At 44.5% G+C, this 12,303-nt stretch overlaps 3 protein-coding genes across 3 annotated transcripts in view; 1 reads left to right on the forward strand and 2 right to left on the reverse strand.

Annotated features, from left to right (window-relative positions):
* LOC126557756 (connectin-like) overlaps positions 1-8,392 on the reverse strand; it is a 378,559-nt gene extending 370,167 nt beyond the window's left edge. The window contains exons 1-3 of the mRNA XM_050213633.1: positions 7,513-8,392; positions 7,207-7,423; positions 5,248-5,745 (exon numbers count right to left, since the gene is read on the reverse strand). Of these exons, the coding sequence (XP_050069590.1) occupies positions 5,276-5,745; positions 7,207-7,423; positions 7,513-8,379 (1,554 nt within the window). The 5' untranslated portion in view covers positions 8,380-8,392 and the 3' untranslated portion in view covers positions 5,248-5,275. The remainder of the gene's footprint in view (positions 1-5,247; positions 5,746-7,206; positions 7,424-7,512) is intronic.
* The window catches only part of LOC126558444 (1-acyl-sn-glycerol-3-phosphate acyltransferase alpha), a 334,524-nt gene that overhangs the window by 283,028 nt on the left and 39,193 nt on the right, over positions 1-12,303 (reverse strand). The window lies entirely within an intron of this gene.
* The window catches only part of LOC126557685 (connectin-like), a 323,190-nt gene that overhangs the window by 126,014 nt on the left and 184,873 nt on the right, over positions 1-12,303 (forward strand). The window lies entirely within an intron of this gene.

Genomic DNA, 12,303 nt, shown 5'->3' on the forward strand with positions numbered 1-12,303 from the left:
TAAAAAATGTTCAATTGTGTTTGTAACCCCAAACAAAACCATTCTACCACGGTTCACACACGGTTTTCAGTCTCTAAATTTGTTTTTTCTTCGCGATGCTTTACTAAAGTGCACCGTTTTGCTCGCACGAAGGAAACCACTTCGAATCGCTCTCACCACCCACAGAACAGAAACCATTAAAACACCTAATTTACAACAAACGCAAACTGCTTTTCCACCCACCTCCTCAGTTTGTCCTCCCAAGGCAAGCAAAACAAAAGAAGGACGCCCCCGATGGGGGTTATCAAAAAATCGTTCAATCGTCCCTCAAATTGGGGGCATCCGAAAAGAGAGGGAGACCCCCCCCCCCTCGCACACGAAACGATGGAATGTTTTATCCTTTCACTTTTTTTTTTGCCCACCAACCGTCCGTCGACATTCACACGGCTGGGAGTGGATGACGCGGCCAATCCATTAAGATAACAGTCCAACGAACTGTTTTCTCCCTCGCGTACTGCCACCCTGAGCCATTGGATGTGAGTCCCGCAGGAAATACCGTCCTGTATCACGCACGCCATCACGTGTTACGCCAAACACAAACGCACTCATACTCGTGCACGCATACACCTAGACGAGACCTCCAGGACTCCCAAATACATGGCTAATAATAATCATTTGAAACTATTATGAAGGAATGTCTTCTTACACCGACGACCCCGTTTGGCTTGTTGACTGGGCGTTCTCTAGCTGACCTTACTGAGTTTCTTTGGACCGCTTCATGCGAGAGTAGTTCCTTGTGTTGTAGTGTTGGCTAAGTTTTATGCATGCTTTGCCTCCATCGAATATAAGCAGAAGAAAGAGGTAGACTCACCACTATTCTGCTAAAGGTAGGCAAGCGTGTTGGCACTGTATGTATAGGTAAGGCAGGGTTAAAACAACCCTTGGCACTACAAATTGATAGTGAACTATTTTGAGGACATCCCCGTCTACCCCTCAAAAACAAAAAAAAAAAACACTGCCCCAGTTAGAGCTGCTACGAACTAAATGGAGCTAAACGGTGAGCCATACCACAGTCCCGGCCAGCCTGATTCGTGCCGTACATAAACATAATACACAAGCGCTCCTAATGTGTACATATTAGAAACACTTCACTACCAACGATGACATAATCGCATAATCATTCCAAATACTCCCATATTCTATTTCTAGAGCCCTTCCCAGCAGACCGAGTCCACCTACACACCATTATCGACCCGACCGGGGGTGGCGTATCCTTCCGGGATACGCACACCAGGACACGACCGCACTTGCCAACGGAGGGGCGGACTGGTGGACCGGTGGTACATCATAAGACCGCAAGACGGTAAAAGTTTTGCCGTTGTTTTTCGGCTACGTAACTTCCGACCCGACTGATGACGCCCGATGATCATGATGCTTCTTCTGCTATCCACACTCTCAATAGCATGACTCACTCGGCACAGCGCCTACCCTGTATTACCACTGCCCTGCCAAACGAGAAACGGGAAACGATGAGGTTTGGTCGAAAATGAGCATTTTATGACGATTATTACAGTCAGGTTTTATGGGCTTTAATGGAGTTGTGTCAATGTTTTTCTCCCCCAGCAGCACGGGACGGGTTTTGGGTGGACGTAACAGACCGGTGGGGGGGGGGGGAGGGAAGAATTGACGAAGAAAGAACATTCCCCTTTCGTCGTTTGCGTTAGTTTGGGTTTTGATTTCGGTTTAACGTTCACTTTCGAGCGGACTTTACGCCACAGCGGGGCAGCCAAGGATGGAACCGTACGTGATGATTTCGATTTTCTGAAAAACCAAGCGCCATATTTTCCCACACCGACCAGCGGGGGTAGGGGTTCTTGTTTGGGGATTGCCTGAAGAATTAGTTCGTTTCTTTATTTTTTTTTTTGGGTTTGGTTCGTTCGTTTTGGTTTTGAAACCAAAGGTTAGGATCGTTCGCTCGTTCAACAGGGCCGACAGGATCTTGCGCGTGTTGTTAATTTTGGAGTGAGTTAGTGAGCAATCGGCAATTGGGATGATAAGAAGCCGATTTGAGATGGAACCTACACAGACCGCTAGGGCCAGTTTCACCAATCCGTCCGCTTGAAGGTGCTTCAGAATCAACAGTTTGTATCAGATCGATTCAAAGTTCAAGGTGAGTGTCGGTAGATCCGTTAGGGATGATGGTATCTAATATCTTTTATAGCGCAACTTTATTGAAGGATTCTTATCGGGCACGGGTTTTCATAAATCTTACCCAAAGACAAATGCTGCTGTTCTCAACCGATGGTGCCACAGAGCTGTGACGTAAGTTAAGCATGTTTGATGATTGGACCTGATTAATGACGGGATTGACAGGTAAAAGGCAAAATACCTTTAAAAAAAAAGAAAAATCATTTTATTACCATAGGGAATAAAATTCTCTGTGTGACAGCTGTGTGCGTGTTTTCTAAATGCAAGTCATCCTTTTAACGAAGAATTGCATACTTTCAGGCGCTATTCTAGGAATACTCAATAGAAGAGTATGAAGTTGAGCTTAATGTAAAGTTGATAGAGTCTACGTCATCTTTTTTATAAGTATAAGTCTTGTAATAACTATTTTTAAATTAAATTTAGCGTAATCCCAAAAAAATCATTTTCAAAGGACGAACACAAATGGTCTCCCTGATGGCTGATTGACTTTTTTTTTGCGTTACATATTTTCTGCAATATCAAACCACCACCATGGATTCTGCGTTGCGGAATCAATAAGCTGCCATAAAATATAATAACACGGTCAAAAAGATTCCTTTTGATCGTGGTCGTCCTACGGATGCTCCGTGAACTTTCTTCCGAATGCCCCGTTGTGGAAAAGGGAAAGCAAAAAAAAAAAAAAATACATAAAATGCAACATCACTAACGAAAACGAAATGGATCAAACGAGAGCAAAATATCAATCGCACCCGATCCGGACCGTGCCTCTTACCGGTACAATCAATTGAATCTTTCATCGCGACTGCTAACCACCGCAGCCAGCGCAAAAAGGATTCTTGAAAGGCAAAAGTTTGAGCATAAGCAGAATAAGAAGGGTAAAAACGGGTACGAAAGGAAGAAACCCATTGAAAGATAGCAATCATAAACCATTTTTCTTCATTCAGGGATGGATTTCACAAAGCGCAGAAGGCGCTTTTGTTCCTAGCACTGCCGACCCACGAGATGAAAATGCCCGAATGTCTGTATGCAAGGAAAATGATAGAGAGGGAGGGGGGAGGGGTGGGGGCGAACATAAAAAAAGGAAACCACCCACCCGTCCCGAAAGACCAACACCGCCCAAAACAAGCAACAAGTGCCGGTAAACATAAATCAAACAGTTGTGCAATGGGTTTTCCGTTCCCAGTTTGAACTTCTTTTTTTCCCCGTGTTTTTGTCCCCGCCGAACGTTGCGCCCTCGTGTTCGATCCCATAAACAGTCAATCGGACCCGCGGAAGATTGATTGCGTGCTGTTGCTTAGCCTCTGTCTGCTTTCGTCCTCAACTCAAAACGAAAGAGAAATCGTATGCAAAAAAGAAGGAAGTCACCCGAAAGGCACAAAGTGATTGTAAATCGTCCTGGAAAATGTTTCTTTCCCTGCCGGGCGATTTATTTTGGACATTACATAGCAAAGCAGGAAACATCTTGTCCATCCTGCCTTTACCGGCACAGGTCAGTAAAGAGAAAGGGAGAGCGAGTTTATAAATAAATAAAATTCGACATCCAAAAACCCGCCAGTGGAATCGAATCAGAACCATGGCACCATCCTGAACAGCAGGAGGAATCAATATTTCTGCTCAGGATATAGTGAGGCATCTTTACTGACAGCGTAGGATTCGGTACGATCAATCCTTCGTGCTGGGCGCGGTAGTTGTACCGGAAGTGAAGTTTTCCCTCCATTTTGCATAACCCCTTAAAGATAAACTTTTGCCACTTTCTGCTGTTGACGTGATGAAAAGTGATATCGTTTTATTGAAATTATTTTTGTTACTTTGAAATTGCATTTAAATTGCAATTGTTGCAAACAAACTGAAATGTTTGGTAAATTGTTTGACTAGTTTTCTTTCTTACTTTTAGCAAAACACACATTGAATAATACGGACTGTGACTTACTTTAAAATTTATTTCTATTTCTCTCATTTGCACCTCACTTTATTCACATTGCGACGACACGGCTTTTACGGTGTGATTTATTTTCCAAGTGTTACTGTTGGTTTCTTAAATGCGCTCCACCCTTATCTCTTCGTACACCGCTTCACCTCATCCACTTCACTAGCTTATTGGTGTACAGTTCCGTGTTTTTCTTCTCTCGCGTGACGTGCCGTTTATGCTGCAAACTGTGGTTTGTCACTGTCTTTTGGTTTGTTTTGCTTGTTTTATTGACTTGTTTGTTTTATCATTGTTTTTACGTCTGCTTTTCTTTGTTTCCTTTCTTCTCGTCTCTTATTTCTTACATCGTATCAGTTGCAAAGGGTTTCGTCTTCCAGTGTTTTCTCTCTATCTTATAACCTATTTATATGTTTTCTGATTTGTTCTTTTCTTTTATTATAAAAAGGAAAAAAAATGTTACTCTCGCTTCAGAACATCACCTGTTTTATCTTCTTCTTCTTCCACAGCAAGATGAGTTAGCTGCTTGAACGAGCCTTACATTTTGTTCCGTATCCACCAATTAGCCGTGGATACAGCAAAACTAGCTCAATTCACAGATACACTTGATGAAGATGAGAAACGAATTTATGATCGTGAAAAAAGCGGCATGCTTTGATGTACGTGTGTATCTGGCATTGTGGTTGCATGATTGATAGTGTGAGCAGAAGTTTGGCGCACGTTGGCGATCACTGTTTGCTAGCATCTACCACACAATTTTTAACTGAAAACACACATTCCGTCCCCTAGTAACGACCGATACACTACTTATCTATCGTGTTCTGCTAAACGCTACGAAATAGGTTGGCAAAAATTGACCCTCACTTTCACTATATATTACATTCACGGTGAAGGGTGTTTTGCTCTCGCTCTCCACGTTGTGTGATTGTGTATGTTGGTTTTTTTCTTCTGCAAAATGTACTCTGGGTTGTAGGGGGGAATGAGCGTAGATCCGTGGAGAGCGAAAAGTTTTCAGTAAAGGCTGAAGGAATCAATGTTGCTTGAAAGGACAATGAGCATCCACAAAATGGATGCCAGTGAATAGAAAGAAAAAAAAACCTCGCGAACGAGAAAGAAACATGTACGGAAAACACTACGGAAAATAAGTTATCCCTTTCCTAGCACTTAACAGCTAAGAGCTCTATGCACCACACCAAGCCCAACGCTCACTAGCGCCATCAGTAGCACCCTACTACTGCTGCTGATGCTACCACCGTACCGGTCGTTGGCTGCCGAGCTGTTCCAGGACAGGTTGAACAAACCTTTCGATTCGCGCGGGTTCGGATCACCGGTCGGGCCGGCCAATTCCTCCGGGCAGGGTAGCTCTTCGCGGCCCAACTTTAGCACGTTGACTGTTTGGGGTGGCTCCTTAGCGAGCGCATCATTTTCGCTGGCCGAATCGTCGATGTACTCACCGTTCTCGTCCAGCTGTCCGAAATCGTACGCACTGGCCAGCGATGATCGGGTCGGTTCCTCGAACGTCTGGCCGAGGATGCAATCGATGCTCTTGAGACTTTCGCGCAGCTCCTCGTTGCGCGTACGATCGCTCAGATCGTACATCCACGAGAGCCTACAGTCGCAGATGAATCGATTATCTGTGAGAAGCAAGGAGGAAATGTTTTGGGAGAAAAAGTTAGGATAAATTATCATGCGTGTCCTGATTGTTTCAAATAATTTAATGTCCAATTTTTATTTCATTTTTAGATATAAAAAATGAATCTGCTTGGAGATGGACGGCGTGGCTGGTTTTAAAACGGCTGGACCAGAGCTGAAATCCCATCCATACTATTCTCAAATCATGAGGACTGACTTTTCAACTGTCCAGACTATCGATATGCCTACCTTTACTGACCAACAAAGCTATAGTTTGACATGGTAAATCGTTAATCCAAGAAGCAGTTCAATAAAGCCTGTTTTTTAATGCCCACTAGCTGATTGACTTACTTTTATTTATCAAGCATAATCAAAGAAGAAAACCAAATCAATCAACCGCGCTCGATAAATGCATAATATTTGGTTTGATTGTGTCTCGTCCAATTTTCCGGTACTTCTCAACGACACACAACGAATGTCGGAGATGCTCTGTGAAAACATGCTATTCGGTTGAAATCAAACACACAAACAAAAATGCCACCAGTAATACAGAGAGCTCAACCATCCCAATCCATTGAGCTTCATCCCCATCCTTTTCCTACATTCCAATCCTTACCGTACCTTGTGAATGTTTGAAAAAGAATCTAAAATACCGTTCAATGCTGCTTCGTGCCTGCAAAATTGAATATGGAGATGGGAAGATATCTCTGCCCATCCACAAACACGAACGCACAAACTGTAAAACCTTTTCATGTGTCAGCTGTCAGCAACAGTATCGACACTGCCACCGTCGAACGGGATGCTAAAATCCACCTTTCATCAAACACACATACACACTCGGTCGTGCGGACAAAACCAAACCTCCGAAAAACATCCACTATGGCAACAGTTGTCGGACGATGGTCCGGAGATGAGCTTCACTGAACCGATCGAGTATCGGACGGGCGAACCATTTGCGAAACCATGATTTCCATTTTCGGGTTGCGATGGATGGAGAAAATGATCGAAAAATGAAAAGGGAAAAGACTCATGTATCCATGCGGGGCCAAAAATTGTCCCCACATTGTGCTATTGATTTCTGGAAAGAAATCACCGGCTATCGGTATCGTTGCCACTCTTAAAGGACTCTCGCTATGGACGACGTAAAGCATGTGGAAGCATGCAAAAGCCACCAACGCCGCACCGAGTGGGAAGGGGTTTCGAAAATCCAATCATATTTCGGTTAATCCACAGTACCAGGCAGGGTTTACGACCGTTTACTCCGATGAATGGACGATAAAATGTTTCGTTTAAAGTTGGCACCGACCCGTGCCAGTCTGATGATGGAGTTTCGCTTTGACAAGTTGCTCCAGTTGTCGGTCAGGGTGTGGGCAGTCGCCCGTTACGGTTGATTTTTTTGTCGGGAAAATAGTGCGATCGCGTTGAATTTACGGGCAGTGCTGATTGGGGAGAAAGATGCTTACCACGCAGTGACAGGAGCGCACTGTTGTTCACCAGATTGTCCATCAGCGGGACGATGTGTCCGTACGTCATGGTGGTCAGACGGTTCGAGTCTAGGTTGAGCAGCTGCAGTGCCGATACGCTGGTAAAGGTGGCACTGTCGATGGTTGTAATGCGATTGTTTTCCAGGTGCAGATAGTTCAGGCTAGTCAGTCCGTCAAACGCACGCTCATCGATTTTCTGCCAAAGGACGAAAAAAAAAAAACAATGCAAAAGGACACATTCGTTACTCAGCAACTCTTCAAGGTTAGTGCACCATTCAAACTCACCTCAATCCGATTGCTGTCCAGGAAGAGCATCTGTAAGCTCCACAGATCCGCAAACACGAACGCACCGAGATATTCCACATCGTTGTATGAAAGTTTCAGGATCTTCAGGTTCTCCAGTCCTTTGAAGTACTCGCGTGCCAGCACCGCTATCTGGTTTGACTCGAGGCGCAGCTCTTCCAGCTTTGTCAGCTCCTCGAAACCGTTGTCGTGCAGGTTGAAGATACTGTTGTTCGCGAGATTGAGCTTGATCAGCTTCGGCACATCCACAAACGCGTCCCGCTCAATCTTCTTGATGTAGTTGTTCTCCAGCATTAGCTCCTCGAGCGATTTGTGATGTGCGAAGGCATTACTGTGCAGCGTTACGATCTGATTGTTGGGTAGATTGAGTACGCGCAGCTCCGTCAAGTTACCGAACGCGAACGGATAGATGTCACTGATGATACCGTACTCGATCGTCAGGGTGCGCAGCTTGTACAGGGTAGCGATCACGTCCGACGGGATGTACGTTAGGTTGCCCGATTTGCGCACGGTAAATTTCAAATGTTCCAGCTCGGTTTGTGTGTGAAAGGCGAGCCAGTTGTTGTCCTTGCGCGGGAGCTCTCCGTCAAAGATGGAGCAGGAAGCTTTCTGCGCCTTTGCGTTGCTTTCCGGAGTGCAGTGGCAGGCAAGCTTCATGTTGATGTCCTCGGAACATAGCTCCATGATTGGGGTTGTGATCGTTGGTGCGGACGATACGATTTGTGCCGATTTTCCTTTCCTTAGGTTGGTTGGTTTTTCATAGCTGCGGGCGACGGTTGTGCAGGGCAGTGTTGCCAGCAACACTAGCATTAACCCTGTCAGGGTTCGGTCTGTGCTTATCGTTTTCATGCTGTGGATTCGTCTACAACCGAGTGTTGGCGAAGAATACAGAACGCTAGAAGTAGAGTAAATGTGAAAAATTCAAGAATTAACATAAAAGAATGTCTCCAAAATATCGAAGGTCGTTACGAAAGGTCAGAAAGAGATTTAGCTTGATTGTACCAGTACTAACGCATCGCATGTATTTCTCATCTACATTAACTATGCAAGCATTTAATTAATTTAGCCCAAACCAACGCTATCCAACGTCCAAAGCAGTTAGGCAAATCGTATCGCAATCTTCCTCTATGCGAGTTCCTTCGTTAGAGAAGTAGCGTTTCAATTAAAATAAACAAGATTTGTCGCATTTGTTTACCAAGTACGTCGCTTGCACTAACCGAAATCGCATTTTGCTGTTCCGATTCCGTTGGCCATGTCGCATCGCTTAAAATTTAAAACACACACCGCCTCTCCCTCTTGGGCGCATTAACGCCACCCTGGCCACCAGCCAATGTGACAGTGAGCGATTTCAAATGCAAATAGACAAACATTTTAATGCCCCCGAGCGCGAGCGCGCGCGCTGGTAAAGAAGCTTTCAATTTACAATCATCTCCCGCCTGAAAAGGTTCTTAGCACGCAAATGGCCACACCGGGAAGGGGAGAGTTTTGAATGGGAAAATAAAGAAAGAAGAAGGAAAAAAAACAAAAGCCATTTTACACCGGGTGGCGGAAAGGAAAAGGATCTTTCTTTTTATCTTTGATTGTGGTGCGTCGCGATTCGATTACGCTCCCTTTTTTCCGGTTATCTCTGTTGATTCAGACCGGCTGTCATCTTGCAATGGTTTTACTGGTAAGGTACGGTTACCAGCCCGAGGGGCATTAGCCGCACCACCGGTGAAAAGCAAATGATGCCTGCGAAGGAGTTGCGGGTTTTGGGAGTGATATTACGTTCCCTGTTGGGATTTATTTATTTCACTTTTTTGTATATTTGTTGCCACCCTCGTTCGATTCAATCCTATCAAATTAGCATCCGATTTACTTAAGCAATTTAGCGCGCTTGTGTCAAGCGAACTTTCGATAGCAGCCTGCAGGAAGGTAGAAGATAATGGGCAATTAGTTGCAACCCTCCATTTGCCGGGTTGGTTAAAAAAAAATGCGTTCTCTTTCCATCCTCAACCTGAGCGTTAAGTGAAGAGTTAAGAGAAATTGCTGCTGAAATAGTGTAAAATTGCTAGGGAATACAATTCTAGTGACATGTGTTCGGTGCTGCGGATGATTCGTTCCAAATAAAACGACTAAAAAGCGTCCGTGCAAACACTTTCCATTTACAGATGGCATAATTTTATGCTTTCTATAAAATGTTTTTCATTAACTTTTGCTTCACCCTCACAGCATGGTAGCCGATTGGTTTCCTGGTTTCTCTCGCTCTTTTTTCCCAGCACTCGATCGTTCACTGATTAACGAAACTGCATCATAGATCGAGATGACATTTTCCCACCTCGTTTTCACATAAACCTTATTTCACGGACGCACACGTCTCAAGCGAACATTCACATCCAGCTGCCAATTTTGTTGGTCCGTTAACGTTCCTCCGCTTACTGCGAGCAGCAGTTAACATCGTTCCCCTAGACTCGGTGTGTGATTTTTGCCGTAAATCCTGACCACCCGTCGAGCGCATCATTTTTCATTCAATTAACTGCATTGCCAATTTTGGGCCCTACCTTCAAATGCAAACAGCTCAGGTCAGCTTTGAAATGGGTTCGGGGTTCGTAGGAAGTCATATTTCATGCGTACCACTGGCCCCGGTGTTATTAAGAAATTAAAACGAACTGGACCTCATGGACAACTACTCCCTGTTTGGTTAGTCTCGATTGTCTGCCGGGACAAAATTACGTTTGCAAATACGTTTTCCCAGCAGAAAACCGTTTAGAGAGCTGGATTCATTTTAATGCTTTTATTTGTGCCCGTGCATGATGCAACCGTGGTGTTGCGAAGCGAACGTCATTTTAATGTACAGTAACGAAAACAAAGCTTTTTTTCTGGTGTACAATTATTGCGGTATCTTTTTTATAGATTGATATTCATTTACTTGCTCCACACACTGTATTCAATTTATATCCGACAATTAACAGAATTGTTCCCTACTTGTGCGGGATGATATTTGAATCGGTGCCAATTCTTCCACCGCTATAAGCATGTATCGATTTTTATAGATTGCGATCCAATTTTCCCATCGTTTGTACCGTACGATCGAAAGTCAATAAATAACGTTCTGAACCGAAGGGCACCGAAACTGAAGGTAATTCGGGTTAAACGAAAGGTAAAAAGGATATTTATCAAACTCGTGTGTATATGTACGAGAAGGAGAGAGCGAGAGCGAGAGAAAATGAGTGAGAAAATGGATTGCATGATAGAGTTGCATCGACATGCATTTCACATTTTCCCTCTCCCACTGCGATGCATTATCCCAGCCCCTCGTTGTATCGTTCATGATTTAAGTAACATCATGCAATGTCGCGCTAAAGTCACTTTCGTTTAGTGCATATGTTTCGATTTGCAAAAGCAAAAAAGCCGACACACACACACACACTCACAAAACTCCATAATGCACTTCGCTTTTTAAAACATATTTGACGGGGCAAAATAATAACCCAACAAGGGCAGCAAAAATGCCATACACGATGGGAAACTTTCGAACGTTTCAAGTCGTTGCAATTTTATCGTTGATTTTTTTTTCTTTCGCCCGTGCTTGTTCATTCGACACAAAAACTAATGCTTTGATCGAATTTTCATCGATCCAACAGCATGTGCGCATTAATTCTCGTACATCGCAGCATGCCTGGGTTTCGCAGCATGTAGAAACTGGAGCGAAACTAAAACGGTAACAAAGTAAAAAAACGTGATATAAAGACGTAATAATAATGCCTCTACCTTCTGGTAGCTGCTTGAACTGTCGACATCAGCTTTAATTGTGTTTTGATACCTACTTTACAGTGAGCGGTACCTCCCGAGAAACCCCCCCTGTACAACCGGAAGTGTGCAGATGAAGATGCTTGATGCTGAGATGCATAATAGAGGCAGGGAGTTTGTTGTTGCATCAACAACTCATTACTCGTCTCGTTTCGCAATAGGAAAGGAACGACTGTGAAGCCCTTACTTGAGAAATAACTCGCCTCTTGAGTGTCTTAAAGAGAGGTGAGTGGCATATTTCTTTGCTGTTTGAATAGAACGCACCGAGGTAATGCAATTTTTCCCCCTTTTTCCCATTTTTTTCCCTACACCAAGGTTTCGGTTCAAGGAGCACTGAGGAGGGCAGCCCGGACAAGCCGGTTTTGAATGCCGGATAGGCAAGGAGAACTGTTGTGTCACTTCCGTTTCTATGTCCGTGTTATTTTAATGAACTAGCAGCATTTTTTTTTTGCTTGCTCTGTGCTGCATTTTGTTTCCTCTTTTCTGCGTAGAGAGCAAACCTTCAAGGAGACTCGGCCCCGGTGTCAGAAACAACTAGGCACTTCAGCCGTCAGGGGCTTCTCAACGGTAGCTTTATAGCTTCTTGATTGGAAAGCAATAGACAGCCCAGCTGTACCCGCCATGGTCCTGCCCCTGGCCAGGACCCGATCCCTTCGAGAGCCAATTGCACGCGGCAACAGTTGCCGTTTGAGGTGCAGCAGACAGCAGTAGCAGCGAGGGGTGGATCGGGCACAAAATGAAAGCATAAAAACGAGAATAAAACTCCTCGAAGCGCTCGTTCATCAGCATCGTGCTCATCAACATCGAGCCAAACAACGGTACGAGTGAGTGAGGTAAGGATGGGACCCGAAAGTGTTATTCATGGGAAAAGGGAACGCATCTAGACAGGCCGATGAGATCATCGAGTGACGTTCCGTGCGCTTGTTCCGATATGATTGGCAAATTAATGATCTAGCACAGCACCGGATGGATGGATGGTACGAG

Source organism: Anopheles maculipalpis, chromosome 2RL (genome assembly GCF_943734695.1).
Source record: "Anopheles maculipalpis chromosome 2RL, idAnoMacuDA_375_x, whole genome shotgun sequence".
NCBI classification, from domain to species: domain Eukaryota; kingdom Metazoa; phylum Arthropoda; class Insecta; order Diptera; family Culicidae; genus Anopheles; species Anopheles maculipalpis.